Source organism: Micropterus salmoides, unplaced genomic scaffold, assembly GCF_014851395.1.
Source record: "Micropterus salmoides isolate LMB-PRFRI ecotype aquatic unplaced genomic scaffold, ASM1485139v1 Ms_hic_scaffold_9, whole genome shotgun sequence".
Classification (NCBI taxonomy): Eukaryota; Metazoa; Chordata; class Actinopteri; order Centrarchiformes; family Centrarchidae; genus Micropterus; species Micropterus salmoides.
In genome coordinates, this window is record NW_024044681.1 from 37,893,012 (window position 1) to 37,915,675 (window position 22,664).

General features: G+C 41.1%; 1 protein-coding gene across 3 annotated transcripts in view; it reads left to right on the forward strand.

The window, feature by feature from the left end:
- The window catches only part of LOC119895081 (RAC-beta serine/threonine-protein kinase-like), a 30,726-nt gene extending 20,651 nt beyond the window's left edge, over positions 1-10,075 (forward strand). For all 3 annotated transcript variants that reach the window (XM_038707903.1, XM_038707904.1, XM_038707905.1), the window contains exons 11-14: positions 2,273-2,487; positions 2,571-2,658; positions 7,812-7,914; positions 8,048-10,075. In XM_038707903.1, the coding sequence (XP_038563831.1) occupies positions 2,273-2,487; positions 2,571-2,658; positions 7,812-7,914; positions 8,048-8,127 (486 nt within the window). In that variant the 3' untranslated portion in view covers positions 8,128-10,075. The remainder of the gene's footprint in view (positions 1-2,272; positions 2,488-2,570; positions 2,659-7,811; positions 7,915-8,047) is intronic.
- Positions 10,076-22,664: the final 12,589 nt, after the last annotated feature.

A 22,664-nucleotide genomic window follows, 5' to 3' on the forward strand; every position in this document is an offset into this window, starting at 1 on the left:
ATGGAATTATTATGCTAGTGGTAAGCTATCTTGTATACTATTATAATGAATGCACTAACATTAGCCCTAGTACTGGCCAATACACACACCAACATGTGAATAGGGAGTACCAGTAGGGCTGGGCAATAAAACAATGATGATGATTATTGCGATATAATCAATTTTATTTATATAGCGCCAAATCACAACAAGTTATCTCACAGTGCTTTTCATAAAAGAGCAGGTCTAGACCGTACTCTATGATGCTATTTACATCTGGCTAGCTGACTGGCTAGCTACAGTAGCTAAAGACTGATCTACCAAGGTGCGGAGCCGGACTTCTAAATCACTGAGCCTCGCCTCCATGTCTACAAATAAACTACACTTATTACACTGACACACCGAGCAGGAGAAAGTAGGAGAGAGAGGTAGGAGAAGCCATCGCTAGCTGCTAAGCTAAAGTTGCTAACAGCTAAGCTAAAGTACTGTAGCGTAGCAACTATGAGATTGAACAGCAGTCACTAAAAGATGGAAAGAACTGTGAGAAAAGAACAGAGTACGGTCTAGACCTGCTCTTTTATGAAAAGCGCTGTGAGATAACTGTTGTGATTTGGCGCTATATAAATAAAATTGAATTGAGTGCTTAGGCAAAATTACTGTAAGAATAAGTGTTTAGCGGACAGTTGGCTGCTGTAATCTAACAAATGTAACTGTTATTTAGCAAGAGCAGCACAACACGGTACCAACACACAAGCACCGGAAACGGAAATGAGTCGACACGCTTACCGCAGTACGTCAGCAGACACTTGACACTGGACTTCAAGCACCGTGGATTCTCAAGCAAATACTTATTGATGGATAGATGTGATGTACTCAACAGCTTGTTACAATCCTCAATAACAATATAGAAACTTATCATTAAATTGATTTAATTCATTTGAATCACAAACAAGTTAGTACTTCTAGTTTTTCTATTAGATATGTATTGTTGAAACGGGACTGAAAAGATTTTACTTATGCATATTTGTTGAAAAGACTTTATCAATTGTTTTGAATGTTCTACCTCAGATATGTTAAGTGACCTGCTGTTTTTGGCATCAAGTGTTTGTTCTGACCCTAAAAAGATTTAAAGCATAATTATCTCTTTCTTCAACTTTCTCTCAGGAGCAAAAATTAGACTTTAAAATGGAAAATAATGGTTTTACATTTTATTTTTGGCCATATTGCCCAGCCCCAAGTACCTGCACTTACCTCCCACTTGAAGCACTGATTATAGGTGGTGGCAGAAAGTTTCACCAGAATGCAGGAAATAAAGTGTTTAAAATGTTCTTGGGGAGGACCCTGTGACCCCCCTCTGTCATATTTTTCAACATTTCTTCAAAACATTGTACAGTTACCTTCCGTTCTTGTGAACCCTGAATCATATTTCCTGTCATGTCTCGTGAGCTAAGTTTGTCACACACCTAATCTGAGCCCCTATGTCCCCACCACTTCTCAACACAAAGTTGCGCTCTTGCCCCCAACCTCTATCTTTTTTGTAACCCCAAAACACATTTCAGGCACAGAAGGGGGGGGGGGGCTCACTATGACCTCCAGCTACATTGAGGGGTACTATCTGCAATGGAAAACGGAGCACGGTCAAACCGAGGCGAGTTGAGCTGGTAATGGAAAAAACAGCTGGCTGGCTGAGACCTGGGAGGACTCCGCAACCGACACACAAACAAAACCTTACCTGAGGAAGGCAAAATCCCTGTGGCAGAATGCCTGTGGACGGATGAGACTAAAATAAAGCGGTTTGGTAAAGCACATCATTCTTCTGTTTTCAGAAAACAAAACAAGGCCTTCAAAGAAAAGAACACGGACCCTATAGTCAAACATGGTGGAGGTTTACTGATTATTTGGGGTTGCTTTGCTGCTTGAGGCACTGGATGTCTCGACTGCGTGCATGGCATTATGAAATTTGAAGACTACAAAGTTTAGGTAGCCAATAATTTATTCAAGCGCATTTTTGAGTGAGTTCTGTATGGAATGTCTCAGATTTGGCTTTTTCTCTTCTGGTGGTTCCAATGCACCAAAGGAAAAACATGAGAATACAAAAGCATTGTTGCAACAATTTTCTGGGATGTATGACATGCATGCAGGTGTGCCCATACTTTTGGGCATGACTGAATGTTTAGGACAGGGAACTGTGCAGTCAGGTGATGTATACCAAATGTAAACGTTAAAGGCTTCAAATTCAGTCACTACTTACTGCCACTGAGAAATCTTAATCAGGCTAATGTCTGTCTCTCAGGTCCTGGAAGATAATGACTATGGCAGGGCGGTGGACTGGTGGGGTCTGGGTGTAGTCATGTATGAGATGATGTGCGGCCGTCTGCCTTTCTACAACCAGGACCATGAGCGTTTGTTTGAGCTCATCCTTATGGAGGAGATCCGCTTCCCCAGGAACCTGTCACCCGAAGCCAAGTCCCTGCTGGCTGGCCTGCTCAAGAAGGACCCCAAACAGAGGTGTGTGTGTGTGTGTGTGTGTGTGTGTATAATCCTTTTGGAAATACAACTTAATTCTTACGTGATGTTGTTTGGACTGATAGGTTAGGTGGCGGCCCCGATGATGCCAAAGAAGTAATGAGTCACAAATTTTTCCTCACCATCATCTGGCAGGATGTCGTACTGAAGAAGGTAAGCCATCATGAGGTTAGAGGAAGTGAAGCTGAGGTTACTCCTGGCTGGCTTCATATCTGTGATATAGACACTTTCATCAAACTTTAAAAATTCTCACCTCCAACTTGGAGTGCCCAGTCACATACTAGATTTGGGCCAATAGACGGTACAATCATCCAACGGCAATGGCTGACAGATATCACAATGTTAAGCCAATTGTTCGCGTTAAATAACCATGTGAACGCATGTTTTAATCCCCACGGACGACATTATTCATTTTAAATCTACCTGCTTTGCACCTGCCTCGGACTTCTCTTCTCCCCACGTCACTTACCTACACCTGTGGTGTCTCACTGCAAACACACAGGCTTGGCCTGGATCGCTCGCTCGCTAACCTCTACAACCCAGTTAACATGGCTATCCTTATTAGCTAGGCTCCTTGCATGCTTGTTTATAATTTATTTGAAGGTGGGTCTCAGACACTGACAGCGTTGCTAAGAAAATAGATAGACTAACTTCTCAGAGTTAACTTGAATGCTTTAGTTTTTCTATTTACACACAGCTCCGATTCAGTGTGTTTGAGAAAGGGAGCGAGCATGTGGAGGCTGAGTGAATACATGCTCATGGGGCGGCTGTGGCTCAGGAGGTAGAGCGGGTTGGCCGTTAATCGGAAGGTCAGCGGTTCAATCCCTGGCTCCCCCTGGTTGCGTGTCGAAGTGTAAGTGTCCTTGGGCAAGATACTGAACCCCGAATTGCCCCTGGTGGCTATTCCGCCAGTGAGTGTGAATGTTAGTTTCCGTTTGAGCACTTAGGCTCAGTGTATGAATGTGTGTGACTGGTGAATGCAGATGTAGTGTAAAAGCGCTTTGAGTGGCCGAAAAGACTAGCTATACAAGTACGGAGCATTTACATTCATGTAAAATATGGTATGTGGCCGTAACTGTGTTCACATGCAACTCAAATTTAATCCTCGCAACACTTTCCTTGTGCGGGACAACTGCCAAGTGAGACAATACGATAATGTGACAACACAACCTGCGATTATTACAGCTGTATGAAACCAAACATTTGGCTTTTAATTGCAATAAACAGATCAAACTGGTGTGTGTATGTGTAATGCGCGCGCTGATTTGTTCAACATGAATTCATGCTTTGTCAGGTCTGTCAGCAGGACAACAACTTCTAAAATGTTTGGTTTCTGAATGGAGTTCGGATTGATCAGGGCTGTGCTATGCTAACTTGTTCACAGTAAAATACGACGATAGCTGGAAGAAAGTTACAAACACAACCCTTTTTTTATTTTTTATTTTTTTTATATACAGGTGCTGGTCATATAATTAGAATATCAAAGTTTATTTCAGTAATTCCATTCAAAAAGTGAAACTTGGCTATTCATTCATTCCACACAGACTAATATATTTCAAATGTTCATTCCTTTTAATTTTGATAATTATAACTGACAACTAATGGAAATCCCAAATTCAGTATCTTCGAAAGTTAGAATATTAAGACAATACAAAAGGATTTTTAGAAATGTTGGCCAACTGAATAGTATGAACATGTACAACACTCAATACTTAGTTGGGGTTAGTTTGCCTGAATTACTGCAGCAATGCAGCGTGGCATGGAGTCGATCAGTCTGTGGCACTGCTCAGGTATGAGGGTGCTGTTATCCCTATTGCTTGTACACTTTCTTTTTTTTCTACCACATCTCTTCCTTCCCTTCGCCTCTCTATTAATGTGCTTGGACACAGAGCACTGTGAACAGCCAGCCTCTTTAGCAATGACCTTTTGTGTCTTGCCCTTCTTGTGCAAGGTGTCAATGGTCGTCTTTTGGACAGCTGTCAGCAGTCTTCCCCATGATTGTGTAGCCTACAGAACTAGACTGAGAGACCATTTAAAGGCCTTTGCAGGTGTTTTGAGTTAATTAGCTGATTAGAGTGTGGCACCAGGTGTCTTCAATATTGAACCTTTTCACAATATTCTAATTTTGAGATACTGATTTTGGGGTTTTCATTAGTTGTCAGTTATCATCAAAATTAAAAGGAATGAACACTTGTAATATTAGTCTGTGTGGAAAGAATGTTTTCATTATCCAAGTTTCACTTTTTGAATGGAATTACTGAAATAAATCAACTTTTTGATATTCTAATTATATGACCAGCACCTGTAAATATGAAGTAATAGTCCATCAGAGCTCTGGGTGTCAACCGACGCTAACACTGAAACCTGATGTTCTCGGAGGGTCGCTTCCGAGAAGCTCCAGTGAAGATAAATCAACGTTGCAATCCCAAAAACTAAAGTAAAAGGCTAATTTAATAAAAGCAGTTTACTGTGAGCTCCTCCCACGAGCAAATGGCGTAGTTGTCAGAGAAGAATCCAGACCGACTACAGGTGTTTATTTGTCCAAAGGTTGCAGCGCTGCTCCTTGCTCCTCTGCCCCAAGGTTAGCAGCTCTCCGCCGGCCAGCAGATTTTCAATCTCCCGCTCTGCCCAGTCTTAACAACCACATTTTCTAACTCACCTGAAAACTGAAAAATAATTTAAGATGCCTGTCTGTAGGCTACAGGACAGAGCTGCAGGCTACGCCAGTTTACACTCAGATTGTAACTGATGTTCTCAACATTGGACAAGTAGGCAGTAATAAAATACAGCTTCTTTGTATAAATTGAGCTAATGTTCAGTTACATTGCAGCCTGCTGTAGAAGCTTTCCTGCTCAGCTGCGTAGTCTGAAGGAGAGGGGAGATGTTAGCTAGTGCTAACAGGCTTCACTTTTCCAGCAGTTGAGGAAACAGACTTTTCTTGGTCTTGAGAAGCTGACGCACTGTAACGGACACAGCACATTTACTGCCAGAATATTTTCCTCCACTAGCGTTCACCGTCACTTTCTGCTGCTCGGGCAATCAAACACTCATACGAACCTCCCCGATTCGGAGTTACACTGCTCTTATAATACCATCTGTCATTTAAAGAATGCGGAGCGAGCCAAGCGAAGAATGTTACCATGCTCTCACAGTGTGAGTGAAAATTAGTAGCGCATTGATAAATATAAGTGTGGGGAAATTTTAGTAGCAGCGGGGGTATTAACAGACAGGTCCATCAATAGCCGTTTCTACACTGATTATTTCCAGGTAGTACTGCTCCAACATGCTGGCTCGCTGCTCTGTATGAAAGGTACAAAGCCAGTGTTGTATTACAGATGACAGTGTTTTTCTATGCTGCTTGTGAAAGTACACATGGTTGTGAAATTATGCCGCAACCATTGGTTTAGTATGAATGAGCAAATGCAGCAAATATTCGTTTCCTGTCTAATGCAGGATCTATGTATAAGAATATGGTAACATAAAATAAAACAATAAATAAACATTCTGCAGTGCATGTTTTTTATTTGCCTCTGGGTGAATGTAAACCGCAGCAACAATATGGTTTCATCTTTACAAAAGATCTGACATTTGGGGAAACAGATTCCATCTTGACTATGAGCATCAAGCATCATGGATGAAAACCGTCCACCTCATCTTGCTGGAGTCTAGTGCTGACCGCTCAGGACACTGACCACCACCAATTGCTTGATCCAGGATGTTTATAAGGAAGGTCTCTGTGAAGGTGTGGGCTCCACAGTCTGATTTCCAGTGCTGCTCCCATTTTGTCCAGACCGGACCTTTAAAGGAGCAGCCTTGTCCAAGATGGGCCAACATGGCTCCTATCCTGGCTCTTTCCTCTCCTCTTGGGGTGATCACTGCCGGTCAGTGGTCATCATCGCCGTGGTGCGTGCTCAGGTTGATCAGGCTGGCAGATCGTCTCAGTCTGCTGGTCTTCAATCCAAAACCCCAGCTTCCTTTTCAGGCACATGTTTCAGCAATAAAGCTGGAAAAAACAGATGAAAAACAAATGTGTAGTGGAGTTTGAAGGAGCCACTGCATCAGCATGTACAGCCAATGCCATAGACGGCATCTCCTGATCCAGTAGATTTGAACAATTATGGCTAAGCACTTTAACTCAAAATCCAACAAACGTTATTCGGTGATGCCGAAACAAATTCCAGATCAAAACAAATGTAGCGAACTTTGAAGGAGCTTCTAGCTGCTGGATTTACATTCACTACTGTTGCCATAGCATAGAGAAATATTAAATAAAAAAAAAAAAATGACAAGATGGACTTGATTGATCCCACACAGGGGAAATTCACTTAAACACACCTTTTATACCAAATGATGATTTTTCAATTCTGTTCGGTACTGGGTAAGTTATTGTTTGTGTCAGCTGATGGGGTGATATTTAGTGCTTTATGGGAACTTGAGCAAAGAAATGCACTCGGCAAATCTCTTATTTCTTACTGCCTCTAAGAGAACTTTATTACTTGCTTTTTACTACATGTTTGCATGCACATGATGGCTACCATGAGTATCCTTCAGAACCCAGCAGAACTAACATCAATAGCTGAGTTTTCAGGAGAGACTACCAGAGCATGTCCACTGTTACCTCAGTAATCCTAAAATGAAAAACATGGTCACCCTGTTGACCAGTGGTCGGCAATTGGCGGCCCGCGGGCCAGAACCGGCCCGCCAGCAAATATAACAATATAAATAAATATAATATTGCTTTGATAGCAGAAAAATAAATAAACTGATGCGGCTGGTGCTGAAACAGATCTGTCATGACAGCTACAGTTACTCACACAGTCACTTCCTCTTAAGTGATTGTGCCTCCAAAATAAAAGCACAAACGTTTTTTGCAGCAATGCTTTGAGTTTATTGAGAGCTTTTACTTTGAAGAGTTCTGAAGGACATTCACAAGAGTCTCTGGCGTGCTTGACACACCTGGAAAAAGCCGTCAGTAAACGTGATTGGATTCCCCTGAATCTCCTCAGGGAAATGAGAATAAGCATCTATAGGATTTTGAATAGGGATCAAACACCGGGATGCGCACACACTGCAGCACATGCTTTATTGTAAACATGTGCAAAAGTGTCCTTTTTATTCAATTTGTTTAACAAGGGATGTTCTGGCCCTTGAAGAAAAATTGGCCCGATGCCAGACTTATTTGCAGTCTTATGTTGTGAAAAAAGATTTGAGTGTGTGGGGGATCAGCCCCCTAGTGGATATATTCTGAATATTCCAGAGGTGCTATACAAGTTCAGACCATTTCCCTCCTCTCCCATTCATGTCAGCTCAACCCACTCTTCAGACCACAAGTGACATCAGAGACAGACACGCGGTACTTTGATGAGGAGTTCACAGCGCAGACCATCACACTCACTCCCCCAGATAAGTGTAAGTATCCTCTGACAGGTGGAGCTTTCAGGTCTTGTCTATGATGCCCAGCCTGATCCTCCGCTGTCCTTGATCAGGGTCTGTTTTCTTGGCTGAAATGTGATTAGTGACTTGTGCTGTCTTGTTCTTACAGATGACAGTCTGGACTGTGAGGACCCCAGCCAGCAAGCACATTTCCCCCAGTTCTCCTATTCTGCTAGCATAAGAGAGTGATAAAGCTCGCACGCACGTGCACGCGCGCGCACACACACAGACAGCTCTAAAATGACCAGAACCTCCATCTTGAATGAGGTTTTGGTCCCATCAGGATGTAAGTGCCTCGGCTGGCAGCCATATTGTTCTTTAGAAAGTCCTTTCGTCCACATTACGGGCAAAGCCTGGCCAGACTTCAGTACCTCACATAGCCATCAGCACAACCCGACAGCACAATCAGGACCTTGTCTGTAGCATCTTCAGATGGTCTATAAACTACTGCTGCTTTTTCAGACTGTAAACACCAATATTTCTTAACACTTTTTATGGTCTAATGAGAAGCCATACAGTTACTTTTCCAAGTGCTCTTCTTCAGAATTAGCTGGTGACGGGCAGGTTTGTATGTGAGGGAGGAAGAAGCGTGGCACTGTTTTTCTATAGGGGGGTGTGTGTGTGTGTGTGTGTGTGTGTGTGTGTTTCTTTTTTGAGAAAATGTCATCAAATCCAAACTAAATGTCATCAGTTGAGAGCATGAGGTTTGTGTGTCTTAATATGCATCAGGAACAACAGAAATTGATAACGCTCAATGGTCAAAGTGTCTCTGCAGAGAAAAAATGTCTGAGAGAGGCTGTCCTTATGTGTATGCAATAAAAAGCAAATCACTTGAAGATTAGTTTACTCATCTCAGAATGTGATCTTTGTTAACAGAGCTGTCAAGTGCAACATAGCAATGAATGGGAATAGGGAATACCTTAATGCATAAGGTGGATATGTTCTTTTTCAAAACAAGTTTTTTTTATTCTAACAAATTTTTGATCTTGATCAGCAAAATACACCATCCATGTGATTTAGTAGGCTCAGTAAGCACTTGGTCGTTTAAAGAAGACATGTTCCTAATGTAGCTGAAAGCTTCCTGGATTGCTTATTATTTTTTTAATATATAGTATTGTGTATAAATAAAAGTTGGCATCAAATGTCAGATTCATAATGCTGAGTTTCTGATGTCCACCAACATTTGGCCAATTTTACACCATTTCATTTGGCCAAAGTTCTTGTATGGCTGCTCGTGTTTGGACAACATTTAACATTTGAGAACTTTGGAATTTTCTTTTTGTTTGTTGTTTAAGAAGAAAATGGTTTTAGTATCAGCACTGCTATGGGGGGGGATTAACCAACCCGAGCACCAAGTGAATTCATTGCACATTCAGAGAAAGTGTTCATATTTGGAATGTCAACCTTTCTTGGCATCCGAAGCTAATTTTGTAGTCTAGTTCCCCCATACCTGTGTTAGAACTTGTCTTTGTAGCCTCTGTATAAAAGTAGTCTTTCCTTTGATCATAACTCACCATCTCATCGTTTACCAGCTGGATACTTTTACATGCTTGAAGATGTGGTTGACCGTTAACATGTCTGAATGTCCTCCTGGCATCTCGTCTTTGCTGAAGAACCAAAGAATCATCCAGGGAGCTACGTACACCATGACCATGGTCCTTTGTCAGATTTTATGTTTGAGTGCAATGGTGACTTGCAAGGATGTCTTTTTATTAATTTCATTCTTCACATTTATTATTAATCACTGCACAACATTAAATGGTAACCAACATAGAATGGGTGTTATACTGTACATGAAAATACACCCGCTATTGTATTGGTGCTACACTGTTGAGTCACTGGTAAATAAAAAGCTGATGCAGCTTCCTGTTATTCAGAGCCTTCTACCACACACACTGTTCTGAAATAATTTCCGTTATTTTTGTCTTTGTGTTTATATTCTGGTTTTACTTCTCCACTTGCTGTTTACTTCTTCCTTCCAGATCCCTGAACCTCCTTCACCTATTTTAAATTAAGGAAATTCATTATAGTTGAAAGAAATATTTGTTTTCAGTTTCATTATTATATTCATTTCTATTTGTCTATGAATGTAATTCTGAAAGATGATCCAATACATGTTTTTAACGGTCTTAAGACATCCTCATGTTTGTGTGTGGATTCTTTTCATCCCTCTGTGGTTGGCGGAGTAAGAACAATATATCTTCTTCCACTACTTGGACTTGCCCTTAGTTTGGGCAGGTTTTGTGCCTTCACACAGTTTTCCCTCCTCTGTTTTCAAACTGCATGAGGCAGATGTTACCAGCGGACAGTCTAAGATCACAGAAAGCGGAGATGGGTGTACCTGCCACACATTTAGCCCTGCTGCTTCTATTCTGCCGCTATAACTATGCATTCATTCCACTTTTAACATGCTTTGAGTCTTTGCTCTGTTTACTTACATGCAATCATCACATTGTTCTGCTCACAGTACTGTAACTAATGAGGATACATCTGTTGTGGCTGTGTTGGCTCATTTACTGTGTGACAACGTACAAAGGTACAACAACCACCTGACTCAACTGCTCTGCAGTCGCCTGTAAAGGGATCATCGGGTTTGTTACCTGATGTTTCAGAGAATGAATGTGTTGGTGGCATGTGCAATGTGAGGTGCCATCACAAATGTATTAAGTCCATCAAATGAAAGTGACATGTACAGGTGCTGGTCATATAATTAGAATATCATCAAAAAGATTTATTTCAGTAATTCCATTCAAAAAGTGAAACTTGGATAATGTATACATTCATTCCACACAGACTGATATATTACAAGTGTTCATTCCTTTTAATTTTGATGATTATAACTGACAACTAATGAAAACCCAAAATCAGTATCTCAGAAAATTAGAATATTGTGAAAAGGTTCAATATTGAAGACACCTGGTGCCACACTCTAATCAGCTAATTAACTCAAAACACCTGTGGGGGAGATTCACAAAGAGTGGACTGCAGCTGGAGTCAGTGCTTCAAGAACCACCATGCACAGACGCAAGACATGGGTTTCAGCTGTCGCATTCTTTGTGTCAAGCCACTCTTGAACAAGACAGCGTCAGAAGCGTCTCGCCTGGGCTAAAGACAAAAAGGACTGGATTGCTGCTGAGTGGTCCAAAGTTATGTTCTGATGAAAGTAAATTTTGCATTTCCTTTGGAAATCAAGGTCCCAGAGTCTGGAGGAAGAGAGGAGAGGCACAGAATCCACGTTGCTTGAAGTCCAGTGTAAAGTTTCTACAGTCAGTGATGGTTTGGGGTGCCATGTCATCTGCTGGTGCTGGTCCACTGTGTTTTCTGAGGTCCAAGGTCAACCCAGCCGTCTACCAGGAAGTTTTAGAGCTCTTCATGCTTCCTGCTGCTGACTAACTTTATGGAGATGCAGATTTCATTTTCCAACAGGACTTGGCAACTGCATACGTGCCAAAGCTACCATTACCTGGTTTAAGGACCGTGGTATCCCTGTTCTTAATTGGCCAGCAAACTCACCTGACCTTAACCCTATAGAAAATCTATGGGGTAGAGGAAGATGTGATACGCCAGACCCAACAATGCAGAAGAGCTGAAGGCCACTATCAGAGCAACCTGGGCTCTCGTAACACCTGAGCAGTGCCACAGACTGATCGACTCCATGCCACGCCGCATTGCTGCAGTAATTCAGGCAAAAGGAGCCCCAACTAAGTATTGAGTGCTGTACATGCTCATACTTTTCATGTTCATACTTTTCAGGTGGCCAACATTTCTAAAAATCCTTTTTTTGTATTGGTCTTAAGTAATATTCAAATTTTCGGAGATACTGAATTTGGGATTTTCATTAGTTGTCAGTTTTATTCATCACAATTAAATGAAATAAACATTTGAAATATGTCAGTCTGTGTGTAATGAATGAATATAATATCCAAGTTTCACTTTTTGAATGGAATTACTGAAATACATCAACTTTTTGATGATATTCTAATTATATGTCCAGCACCTGTATGAAGGCAGGGTGCGATTTGTTGGGAGGCGCGGAAGGGTGGGATTTCCCCCCTTGTGCTTTATATATACTTGCCTCTGTTGAATCATTTGTATTGAATCAAAATGTATTCCCCCCCCCATGCTATGCTGATCAATGCTACCTCAGTAATGATGCAACTGATCTCAAAACTTGCAGTTTGGATCGATCTGTAGTTTTGTTTTTGTTTTTTAGGGCCCGAGCACGAACCGTGTGAGGTCCCTATTGTAACTGAAGGGATTATTCTTTTTAGGGGCCGAGTACAAACTGTGTGAGGTCTCTATTGTAACTGAAGGGATTATTTTTTCCCTTCAGTTACCCGTGGCGGCGAAGTTACACGCTTCGCCATGACACAGGAAGTTGTTGTAACTTTACTGTACATGCTCAGATCTGTCCCGAGTCCCACCCTGAACACATGTACATTCACCCACAGTCATAGCGCCACCTGCTGGCAACAGGAAGTGACCTTTAACAAAGCAGCCCCCGCGGCACGTTTCACCTACATGTATGAAATTTCTGTGGCACATGTATCATGTCCAGACGTACCAAAAAGCCTCGCGTAGTGATGCCCTAAACCCAACAGGAAGTCAGCCATTTTGAAATTTATGGTCATTTTTGGAAGATTTACACTCCATACTTAAATTAACTCTTCCTAGGGATTTAGTCCGACTGATTTCAGATTTGTGCTGTGCAGTCTAAAGCCAGTGACGATTAAAAGTTGTACAAACGGTGAGTTATCATGGAACGGCGTGGCCATGGCGTGGTGTCCAAAATCGTTCATTTGTCATAAAACAGGAAGTTGTTGTAAGTGCAGTATACATGCTCACATGTACACCAAATTTGATATGTAAAAGTCCCGTCCTGAACACATCCACATGCCAATATTCACTCAAAGTCACAGCACTGCCTGCTGACAACAGGAAATGGCACTTTTTATGCACTACTCTTATCCGGTTGGACATATCGACTTCAAAACTGTCCCAGAAAACCCTTACGGCATTGATGAAGCCATGTTGTAAAACTTGTGACTTTGCAGTTAACGGTCTGGCGGTGGCGTGGCGGCAAAGGTAAACTCCTCGCCAAGATAAAGGAAGTTGTTGTAACTTGACTGTACATGCTCAGACCTGTACCAAATAGCAAATAGTCCTGCCCTGAACACATGTACAAGACAGCATTCACCCATAGTCATAGTGCCACCTACTGGCAATAGGAAGTGACCTTCAACAAAGCGGCATTTTTCATTTTTGGATTTTTTACCATTACCAGTACCCAGGGATGTCCTCAGCCCACTCCTCTATTCACTCTTCACACATGATTGTAGTCCCATCCACAGCTCCAATGCCATATTTAAATTTTGTGATGAAACATTTATAGTGGGACTAATTACCAACAACGAGGAGTCAGCGTACAGACAGGAGGTGGAGAGTCAACTTGGATGGTGCAAAGCCAATGACCGGATTCTCAACACCAAGAAGACAAAGGAAATGGTCATTGACTTTAGGAAGAGTAAGAGAGTGCATACAGGGTTATACATAAACGGGGAAGAGGTTGAGCGATTGCTTAGTTTTAAATATCTTGGAGTACATTATCTGAGGATCTCACTTGGAAGGTGAACACAGCATGTCTGGTGAAGAAGGCCCAGCAACGCCTTTTCTTCCTGCGTACACTCAGACGCTTAAAACTCTCCCATGAACTCCTGAAAAATTTCTACTGATGTACAGTTGAGCGTGTCCTGACATTGCAGTACACTGTGGTACTCAAGCTGCACAGCAGAAGAAAGGAGGATCTACAAAGGGTGGTGAAGACTGCTCAGTGGATTGTCGGTACCTCTCTTCCCTATCTGAACGACATCCACTCTAGCTGTCTTCTCAGACGCGCCAGGAACATCTATGGAGACCCTTCACACCAAGGTCACCATCTGTTTTGCAAACTTCCTTCAGGCAGGCTCAAGGTCATCAGGACGAGGACAAACCACCTAAAGAACAGCTTTTTCCCATGAGCTGTGGATATGCTGCTGCAATCTTGAATGTCGATCATGTGATGTCAAACTGCTTAACACACACTGAATGCACTTTATCTAACTGCTGGACCAGTTAATTAGTTTTGAATGCTAATATTGCTGTTGCATTTTTTAATGTATGTTTTATTGCTTCATGTTATTATTAGGGCTGGGCATGTTAACGCGTTAACATATTAATTAATTAACGCCGACAATTATTTTATCGCACGTTAAAGCAGTTTTTTTTTTAAATTATAATTATTTTGAAAGTCCGTTGCTCACTGGCTCAGAATACACATACAGTCAAACCATGTATCACAGGAGGGGCGGGATGTTGAGCAGCCTGCAAATCACCCACCCAAACAAGCAGTGGAGGGAGTCTTTGGCAGACCACGTTGTCATCTTTCTTCCATATTTTTCCACCCGCGATCCGTTATCACTGCAGCAGGTGAGCCGCTTGCTTGTTAATGACGCAGCCTATCAAACAACTCAAACAGCCGAAACCAACATCTGCACCTTGTGTTCAATGTTGCTTTAATGTTACCTGTTCTGTGCTTGTAAAATATCCACCGCGACTTGTAATGTCATTTCAAATTTTTAACCGAGTGAAGTCTGTGCGAGTGAACACATGCACAGACTTCATTTCAAGCCATCGTCCATCCCGATGTTTCAATGTAGTTTTGTAGGCATCGTCCCAACCCTACTGAACAGACTGTTTCTGCTACTCCCTGATAAAAGATACCTGATGCTGACACCTGTTCAGAAAACAAAACAAGAAAACTGGACTCTGATGGGAACTTGTTTTAACAAGCTAGATAAAAGGTAATGCCCTGTCAGTGGCAAATAGCTTTGGTTTAATATTGGATTTGATTACATTAATGTTGAGATTTACAAGAAATATTTTATTGTTACTGTGTAAACAGAGTGTTTGCACACCACATGTTATTACACTTTTGTGTATATAGTTAATGTAAATGCTCTGTATTTGTATAATGCCTTTCTAGTCTTTTCGACGACTCAAAGCGCTTTTACACTACATCTGCATTCACCATTCACTCACAACAGGGGCAATTCAGGGTACTTGCTTCGACATGCAGCCTGGAGGTGGGGATTGAACCGCCGATTAACAGGCAACTCGCTCTACCTCCTGAGCTACAGCCGCCTGCTATTTAACAGTACATTTAAATTAAATTTGCACAATACACTACTTTAGAATTCATTATTCAATTTTATGTGTAACAATGAGAAAATCATGCGATTAATCGCGATTAAAAATTTTAATCATTTCCCAGCACTATTTTATGGCTTATTTATTTACATAAGCCATAAGTCCGCCATATCTCCTACTGTGGTGCCGACAATCACTCATGTGATAAATACTTCTCTGGCTTCAGGAACCTTCCCGACCACTTTCAAAAGGGCTCAGGTTACACCCTTGCCCTTCACCCTTCCTCTGAGGGAATGACCTCCTAAATCCATATCAGTCTGGTTTTAAGAGTGCCCTAAGGTCAGCTAAAGCTGCAGCCCAATCCTCGGACCTATCAGCTGCCTTTAACACAGTCAACCACAGGAATCCTGCTATCCGCTCTCTCAGCAATGGGCATCTTGAGTAAAGCACTCCTGTGGTTCGAATCCTACCTCTCGGGTCGTTCCTACAATGTTTTGTGGCAAGGACAATTATCCTCCTCCCACTGCCTCTCCACAGAGGTGCCCCAAGACTCAGTGCTTGGGCCCCTTCTCTTCTCAATTTACACCACCTCACTCGGGCTGATCATTTGCTCGTACGGCTTCTCTTACCACTGCTACGCAGACGACACGCAACTCTACCTATGCTTCCCGCCAGGCGATCCCACCGTCTCGGCGCGGACCACGGACTTTCTATCGGACATATCTGCATGGATGAAGGCTTGCCACCTTCAACTAAACCTCTCTGACTGAATTCTTGGTCATTCCAGCCAAGCAATCTATCCACCATAACATCAAACTACAAATTGGCTCCGCAACCACCACTCCAACCAAGGTGGTGAGAAACTTGGGTGTCATGATTGATGACCAGCTGTCCTTTTCAGACCATGTTGCTGCTGTCTCTCGGTCATGCCACTTTGCTCTATACAACATAAGGAAAATCAGGCCCTACCTCACTCAGTGCGCCACCCAGCTTCTGGTACAGGCCATGGTTATCTCTCACATCAACTATTGCAATGCCCTCCTAGCAGGTCTTCCAGCTTGTGTGGTGAAACCCTTACAAATGGTTCAGAACGCAGCAGCGCGTCTGGGTTTTGATCAGCCCAAAAGGACTCATGTCACTCCATTACTCAGTGACCTCCACTGGCTCCCCGTGGCCTCTAGAATCAAATTCAAGTCACTAATGCTTGCATACAGAGTGACTACTGGGTCTGCACCCATCTACCTAAACTCCATGATACAAACTTATGTTCCTTCTCGGCCGTTACGCTCCTCCAACGAAAGCCGCCTGGCTCTGCCATCCCTTCACACAAAGCAATCCCAGTCCCGACTATTCTCATCTGTGACACCACGATGGTGGAACGAGCTACCACATGCCATCAGAGCAGGGGCGTCCCTCTCTAACTTCAAGAAGCTCTTGAAAATTCATCTCTTCCGAGAACACTTCCTCTTATAACACCTCTAACTCCTAACCTCTAACATGCAAGTTCTGTGCTCTTATTCTTCTATCCCCTACAATGATCTTGTATTGATTGCACTTTTTTGTTTTGATTGATAACTCTTACTTCCTTCCCTAGGTATTTACCCCATTGATGTGATATGTACTATGAGCTCTTACTAGTATGTATTGTCAGTTGTAGATCTGTATTTGATGCTCTGTGGATGCTTGTATGCTGTTCCTCAAATGTAAGTCGCTTTGGATAAAAGCATCTGCCAAATGAGTAAATGTAATGTAATAAGTACACCCCACATTAAACAATTAAGTCTTCTGAACGAGTTATGTTTTAATTATTTATGTATCATCGTTTTTGAGTGATGATTGATTTCTAAATCAAGTTAGTTAGTGTTTTTTAGGTAATTGTGTAATGAGTGACAAAGTGTTGCTGTTGGAGAGAACTACTGCTGGTGTTTTTGTAAAATTATTTGATAATGAAACAAGTATGCAGTGTTTTGGTAGTTTTTGTGCAAGCTGCGTGTTGGTACAGATAACAGTATGAAGAGTTTTGAAAAGTAAACTCAGTACTGAAAAATGCTTGTTAGCAATCGTAAAATACTATAGGATGATCATCTCTGTGTGACAATTTTGGCTCCTTTTAAATTGTTCATGGACATGTAACAGGTTTTTAAGGCCAAGGATGGTCACAGACAGGGGCAATCAATGGCCCAGGAGTTTGTCCCTGGTCAGTCCACTGTCTTGACAAGCATTTGTCAGAGCCTCTGGGTCTTTAGAGACCTTTATTCTTGCATTCTTCAGAATGTTATGCAAGTAGAGTACATCACTAAATGAGCCATTAAAATACATTTTCAAAACTAGAAACACCTCTTTCACCTTCCTAAAGTAAAGAAATCACTTCAGCTGAGCCCTTGAGTAGATAACTAAACAAGTCATGTCATCATCATGCTTACCATATTGCTGGTGCTTTGGGCTGTGCTGGCTTTGACTCTGTTATTGCCCTCATCTCTGCTGTCTGTCTCATGTTCACCATGTCACCACTAGTACTGGGACCGCTGGCCAGTGGCGGATAGAGTAACGAAAAATTAGTCACATAAAAAGTAAAGAAAAAAAATGATAATGATATATTTAATAATATATTTCATCTGCTGTGCAAACATGGTTATTTATAGGGAATGCAATTTGCTTTGCTGGTTGATTATCTGTAATTAAGCTATTTCTGTTTACAGTTTTCCACAATTGCTAAAACACTAAACCCCATTCTCTAAGCCAAATGCTCAGTGGCCTAAATCTATGTGTCGAATTAGTCACTCTTTTGGCCAAACCTCCCACATGGAAAGAACCTATATGAGGATATATGCGCATATATGAAACCTATATGCAGTTTATATGCACATATATGCTGCATATATACAGCATATATGCACATATATGATAATATATATGCTGCATATATGCGTATATATGCAGCATATAGACAAAATTTAGGTGCATATACAGGCCATATAGGTCTCCGGTATTGCTTCTTTATATCCACATATAAGCCCTATATGTGGATGCAAGATATGTCTCCTATATAGCTCATGACAGGATCTGGTCATTTTGTAGCTCATATCTCACTTTGGCAACTGTCATACATGATGCCTAGCTCATATTTTCTATTATCAAGGCAATAACTAAGAACTAAAAGAAAATTATGCAAGGACTTATGTATGTGCGAACACGTGAAATTGGTATCACATGTAATTGGCATGTTATGGAATTTAACAATTAAGTGAGAGGAGATGGAAAGCTGATGATGTCTACATGTTTTCCTGAAACATTTACAAGGTCAATTCTTTCTTGTATAAAGACAGTGGAAAAGAAGGAAATGAGCCTTTTTTCCCCCCAATTTCAAGTCACTTCCAGATTCACATTACAGCTCATACACATCCACACATTCACCGTTACATCCACCAAATGCAATGCAAAATGCAATGTTTTCTGTATTGTCTTAATGCAGTTTCTAGATGAATTTGGCTGAAAGGTCATTAGTCTAAATGTAGCAAAAAAAAACAAAAAAAAAACAAAAGTACATAGAACATACATTCAAGTAATCATCATCATCCCACATCTATCTGAGCATTTCACTGTGGTTAATGAATTTGAAGACAATGTCAACATTTCTGTTCAGTTTTTTGTCTTATTTTTGTTCTTGTACTATTTGATTGTTCTTAAGTTAATAAATAATGTAAATTTCTACATTTTGGGCTATTATTTATTTATGTCTAGTAGCTATGGATTTTTATAATTTTGCTAATATATAGGTAAACATAGGTGCATATATGTGCACTGATATAGGTACACATGTAGATACATGTATGCACGGATATAGGTACGGATATAGGTACATGTATGTACGGATATAGGTACGGATATAGGTACATGTATGTACTGATATAGGTACATGTATGCATGGATATAGGTACACATATAGGTACATGTATGCACGGATATAGGTACACATATAGGTACATGTATGCACGGATATAGGTACACATATATGCATATATGTACATATAATATAGGAAAACGGCCAATTTTATATATGTCACATATATTAAAAACCTATATCAAAACTTATATTAAAACATATATGTTTATATAGGTTCTTTCCATGTGGGCTTAAACAAGTTCAGGTAGTTAGACACCATTTGCAAATCTCATCCACTCTTTTTGCAAAACTCTTAAATACATTTTCACTCACTAAAATACATTTTGCACTGTGATGCACCTGTGTTGCAAAATGGTAAATACATGCGGCAAAAGTTAAACACAACTACAACACAGCTGTCATCTTTTACACACAACAACTCCTAATTCTGCACACTTGTTTCTAACGATGTGATCAAAGCAATATGTGGTGAAGTCCCTGGCCAGCGTAGTGGCAATATCACAGGTTCTCTAATGTCATTCAACCTCGGGGCCATATAACACTTTAACTTTGTCTAACTTTTGTGGGTGGTCTTTGGAATTTTGTGCTTGAACGTGAGCAGCAGCAAAATGTGTTTTATACACAAAAAAACTTTTTCTGTATCTGCATGCCCTGGACACTGTGTTCTCAATTTTTTGATGTAGTGTCTAAACAATGCTCTGTAGTGTTTTACATATTGACTGGCTGTGAATATGTTTTGAAAGCATTGTTTGATTTTGAGCAGATCACATCGTTTTGAGGCAATTGTTTGATTTTGCCAAGAGAGTCAGGGGTTTTGTGTTTAAAGTTTCGAGAAAATGGTTGAAGGTTTCAAGAAATGTGTCTTAGCAATCAATGAAGGTATGGATAAGATCACTTTTATATCACACTATAATATCATGCTTGCTGCCTAATGTTTCCTGTCTCTTTTACAGTTTTTCTCAAGTGTTTACACACAAAAACTGGTACTTAAGACACAATGACCACAACATGTAACTCATGCACCAACCCCCTGAAACAATTCTGCTAAATTACAAGCACAATTCCTGCTTTACACTCAAATTGCAGTTCTAAAACACACTTCTGTCAAAACACTACACACAATTCACTGCATTTGGCACAATTTTCATGAATAAAATCTCTTGTTTTCACAAGGAACACAGACTCATCACATGGGCAAACACCTGTCATGCAGTTTTACAATTAGCAATCAGAGCTTTAGCATAAAAGGGCAACAGGTGAACTCTTCTGTTTTGGAGTAATGGATGCCAACATTGGAAATAGAGGCAGAGCCAGAGGAGGACGAGGAGGAGGAGGAGGAGGACGAGGACGGCCAAGGACCGTAAACTCTGATGAGACCCGAGCCACCATGTCGTCAACCATAGTCTAACAATGTTATATTTTACACATATTTTCTCTCTCTCTGTGCATCTCAGAAATTATTGTTTACTGAATAAATAATAAACAGCTGGTAGCTGCTGAGTTAAGGCCAAGATTAGTTTCATCCGCGACATTCTGTTTATGGACTGAGCCATAGGTGGAAATCAGCTCCAGTAATGTTAAGCAGGCTGCATGGCTGTTTTATGCCCTTTAAACATTGGATTAACTAATTCAGATGATGCTGAGTCATTAATAAATTAATCATGACAGAAAGTTATGATAACCGATTCTTTTTCCATGAGCCCACTCTGTTATTATAACATTACCTAGCTTATTTGGTAGCTTGTTTAACAGCTTATTGGACTGGAACTCATCTTCTACAGCTACAAATGAGCAGATTGGTCAGCTGGGGACTGAAGACAGACTATTGAGCGGGGCCGAGCAGTTTCAAATATCCAGTGTTCTTCCGGTGACATTGAACGTTACAAACACGCTGCGCTGTGCCTTGTTTCACATGTGCACAGACAGTAAGCTCATGTCACAGCCACATACACACAGCCTAAAACACAGGCTTAGGGCACAAAGCTCCCGTTCCACCACATCCCAAAGATGCTCATTTTAGTACAGTGAACTCATTGTCATGTTCAAGAAACCAATTTGAAATGATTCGAGCTTTGTGACATGGTGCATTATCCTGCTGGAAGTAGCCATCAGAGGATGGGTACATGGTGGCCATAAAGGGATGGACATGGTCAGAAACAATGCTCAGGTAGGCCGTGGCATTTAAATGATACCCAATTGGGGCCTAAAGTGTGCCAAGAAAACATCCCCCACACCATTACACCACCACCACCACCAGCCTGCACAGTGGTAACAAGGCATGATGGATCCATGTTCTCATTCTGTTTACGCCAAATTCTGACTCTACCATCTGAATGTCTCAACAGAAATCGAGACTCATCAGACCAGGCAATATTTTTCCAGTCTTCAGCTGTCCAATTTTGGTGAGCTCTTGCAAATTGTAGCCTCTTTTTCCTATTTGTAGTGGAGATGAGTGGTACCCGGTGGGGTCTTCTGCTGTTGTAGCCCATCCGCCTCAAGGTTGTGAGTGTTGTGGCTTCACAAATGCTTTGCTGCATACCTCGGTTGTAACGAGTGGTTATTTCAGTCAAAGTTGCTCTTCTATCAGCTTGAATCAGTCGGCCCATTCTCCTCTGACCTCTAGCATCAACGAGGCATTTTCGCCCACAGGACTGCCGCATACTGGATGTTTTTCCCTTTTCACACCATTCTTTGTAAACCCTAGAAATGCCCAGTAACTGAGCAGGTTGTGAAATACTTAGACCGGCCCGTCTGGCACCAACAACCATGCCACGCTCAAAATTGCTTAAATCACCTTTCTTTCCCATTCTGACATTCAGTTTGGAGTTCAGGAGATTGTCTTGACCAGGACCACACCCCTAAATGCATTGAAGCAACTGCCATGTGATTGGTTGATTAGATAATTGCCTCCTTTGTGTTGCAACGCTATAGCAAACTGCAGTGTATCATACATATGCAAAATTGCCGTTTTGCGTACAATAGCCACGGTTTTTCCAAAGCGTGTATATATGACGCCTGAGATGAGAAAAGGTTGTGTCACCACATGTCTATGACATAACTGTCCCATCAAAAACTTTACATAACTCTAATTAAAGGCGTGCAACTGTCTTGCTTCTTGTAGTTCAATACTAGTACTAGCCCAATATTTGCTGGTGGTGACATGCAAGTCTGCATACAGCATGCAGTTCACTATTTGATGACTATTGTAAAATTAAGAGATAAAATTGTCTTAACATTAATGAAAGATTAAAAAAACAACAATATTTACCAATAAATGACACTAACACTATACAACATTGACCCAAATTAACTACAGTTCTGTATCACCACCACTTGATTACTTACATTAGATACGATAGAGTTTTTTGTGTCTGTGCAAGCTTCTCAAATTAATTGCCCTTCATAATGGGAATAATAAAGTCTATAGATGGCATTTAATGGCCATAATTTAATCTAAATTAACATATCATGTCTGTAACTTACATGCAGGCTGAGGTAAGCTACTCACTGTTTCCAGCTGTCTAGCATCCAGAACAGACAGGTTGTTTTTATTTTATTCCATAATGATCATTATGTAAGAAAATAATTTGTCTTTGAATTTCTGTCATTAATAAATATTAAATTTTCTTTTTTGTTA